Here is a 3,367-nt window from a genome sequence, read left to right as displayed (position 1 = left end):
TTTCCAGCCTGCCCTGCTCCCTCCTGCTGCCATGCTCTGTGTGTGAAGCTGTGCCAGCTGCATCTGGCTTGGTTGGAGACTCCTCCAGCCCATGCTGGTCAGGATGGACCCATTAGATCATCTTCACAAACTCCCTTGCTTTCCCTGCCAGCTGCAGGGGGGAGGCTCTGGAGATTTTTCACTCTTGGCTTTGCCACCTTCTCCTTCATGTACCCGAGAGAAATTTCTTCTTCCTTCTGCTCCTCTTGCACCTCCCTCTTCATCAGAGCTAGCACGAGGTTTCTCAGGGGAAACTGAGAGTGTAGTGCTACCCACAGTACTAGTGCAATGGGGGACAAAGGGCATATCTGCTACTGCAGAACCAAAAGACAGAGGTTTTGTTCCTCCTTCAGCTGGAAGGGATGTTTCAGTTCACCCTGAGACTGCCACCTCCTCAGCCAGTGCCCGCAGCTTTTTGGACAGATCTCCACTGGGCACCGCTGCACAGATCTATAGGTCAAGTGCAGCTGCAGTTAATAGACATCATTGTTTGCCAGATTTACTCTGAACCGATTACACATTTAGCTTGCAGGAAATATGGTTGCTCCTTTGTAAAAATAATTATACTCATCATCTTGCAGCATAATTCAGTTTACACTTCTGATAATAATATAACTCATTTCAAGGTTAACTGTAAAATCAATATACTGATGTGAATATACAAAAAGCTGAAAAGTCTTTTTGGCTCAATTTATCTTCCATTTGGAGCACCTAACCACTGGGAACTTTTCTTTAATAAGAGATTCTGTTGTTTAGAAAACATTGGGATTTTTTACTGACTTACTTTCTTTACTTCATTTCAGGCTAAACTTAAAGAAATCAATCTGTCCACTGTGCGGTTCATGGAGGAACTAGGAGAGGAGAGATTTGGTAAAGTCTACAAGGGGCATCTTTTTGGTACGGCACCAGGTGAACAAACACAAGCTGTTGCTATCAAGACACTTAAAGACAAAGCAGAACTGGCTCTTCGGGAAGAATTCAAACATGAGGCAATGATGAGATCACGATTACAGCACCCAAACATTGTTTGTTTGCTGGGAATAGTGACGAAGGAACAACCCATAAGCATGATTTTTAGTTATTGTTCCCACAGTGACCTCCATGAGTTCTTGGTGATGAGATCTCCCCATTCGGATGTTGGCAGCACTGATGATGACAAGACAGTAAAATCCACTCTGGAACCAGCAGACTTTTTCCACATTGTGACTCAGATAGCTGCAGGAATGGAATATCTTTCAAGCCACCATGTTGTCCACAAGGACTTGGCCACTAGAAATATACTGGTGTTCGATAAACTGAATGTGAAAATATCTGATTTAGGCCTTTTCAGGGAAGTTTACGCTGCTGATTACTACAAACTGATGGGAAATTCTCTTCTTCCTATCCGGTGGATGTCCCCTGAGGCTATTATGTATGGCAAGTTTTCTATTGATTCGGATATATGGTCATATGGAGTTGTGTTGTGGGAAGTTTTCAGCTATGGCCTGCAGCCTTACTGTGGTTATTCTAACCAGGATGTCATTGAGATGATCAGGAACCGACAGGTGTTGCCATGTCCTGATGACTGCCCCACATGGATATACACTTTGATGTTGGAGTGTTGGAATGAATTTCCCAACAGAAGACCAAGATTTAAAGATATACACAACAGACTAAGAACATGGGGAAACCTTTCTAATTACAACAGCTCAGCACAAACCTCTGGGGCAAGCAACACCACGCAAACAAGTTCTCTCAGTACAAGCCCTGTTAGCAACGTCAGCAATGCTAGGTACATTGGACCAAAGCAGAAAACTCCAGCTTTCCCTCAACCGCAGTTCATACAAATGAAAGGGCAGATGAGACCGATGGTCCCAGCTCCTCAGCTCTACATTCCAGTCAATGGTTACCAGCCAATGCCTGCCTATGGAGCTTACTTGCCAAATTTTTACCCCGTCCAAATTCCAATGCAAATGGCTCCTCAGCAGATGCCTCCCCAGATCATACCCAAGCCAGGCTCCCACCACAGTGGGAGTGGATCCACCAGCACAGGCTATGTAACAACAGCGCCTTCCAACACGTCAGTAGCTGATAGGGCTGCTCTGCTTTCAGAGGCCACAGATGACACGCACAACGGAACAGAAGACATCGCCCAGAATCCTGTCCAGGAGGAGGAGGAAGAGGAGGGCTCTGTGCCTGAAACAGAATTGCTGGGCGATAATGACACACTCCAGATGGATGAAGCAGAAATTCAATCAGAAGCCTAAGGAATTTGGCCTCGTTACTAAGAATTTCACATCACTTCCATACATGGAGACTGTAGATCCTTAGACTTAATAGCAGTGATTTTGATCTGACTAAAAGAACCAAAACTAAAAACCTACACCCATGTAAAGTGCAGCAGTAATGATATACCAGGTTTATTGACCATTGCCACCATCAGATTTTGCAAATACGATGGTATAGAATTGCTGGTTTTAATCTTTTTTACTGTCCTACAGTTCTTGAGGGAAGCTGCTTTTCAGTTATGTACTGTTGCTGTGCAACATATCGCAGAGTAGCATTGCACATCATGTATATCATGATATGTGAGTGTAATGTTAGTGAATTATGCTTAAACCAATAACACAAAAAGGAATCCAACTATGGTTGCAGAATTGTTCTGAGTATAAAGAAGTGCCCTGGATGTGGTGGACAGCTTAGTTTATAGTATTTATCTCTTTGACATAATGGACATGAGATTGTTGTTTGCTTTTTGAGTCTGAAAAAATAACAAATTGAAAATACTGATCCGTGTTTGTATTATGATAACCAGAAAAGTAGGGAAACTGAAATTGGCTGTGTTGAGTCAGACCGTGGGTCTGTCCAGCGCAGTAGCATGTCTCGAAAGGCCATTGATAATGTCTGGCCAGGGAAGACTGCAAGGGCAATTTCCCTTGTAGAATTTCCCCAGGGTATTTCCCCAGCCTCCAGCAATTTGTGCCTTAGGGACTTCCCAAGCCAGAAGTGGAATTTTTTTTCTGTTTAATAGCCCTCGATGGAATTTTCTACCATGAATTTGTTGAAATGATTTTGAACCCACATAAACTTAGAGCATCCACAACATCCTGTGGAATAACATGAGAGGAGAGAGGATGGCTTTATCTCATCATTCCCGATGAATGACTGTGACAGAAGCTTCCAAATGAGATCGTCTGACTGCATTTGTGGATGAAAGTATTTCTTCTCTGCTGTGTATTTTCAGCAGCAAGCAGCCTTAATACACTGTTAACCAAAAATGGGGATATTGTAGGGGATATTGTAGGTGTGCACTAACTTAACAATCCAACTTTAATTGCATATTGGTTAT

At 43.3% G+C, this 3,367-nt stretch overlaps 1 protein-coding gene across 1 annotated transcript; it reads left to right on the top strand.

The window, feature by feature from the left end:
* Positions 1–842: 842 nt before the first annotated feature.
* On the top strand, positions 843–2,645 carry ROR2 (receptor tyrosine kinase-like orphan receptor 2; the record flags this gene model as incomplete). Its single annotated transcript, XM_010295782.1, has 1 exon — positions 843–2,645. A coding segment is annotated over one exon (1,443 nt), but the record flags the coding sequence as incomplete, so codon positions are not given.
* Between the last annotated feature and the right edge of the window lie 722 nt (positions 2,646–3,367).

This window comes from Phaethon lepturus, unplaced genomic scaffold (genome assembly GCF_000687285.1).
Source record: "Phaethon lepturus isolate BGI_N335 unplaced genomic scaffold, ASM68728v1 scaffold7531, whole genome shotgun sequence".
Classification (NCBI taxonomy): domain Eukaryota; kingdom Metazoa; phylum Chordata; class Aves; order Phaethontiformes; family Phaethontidae; genus Phaethon; species Phaethon lepturus.
This window is presented reverse-complemented; position numbering and strand designations above follow the sequence as displayed.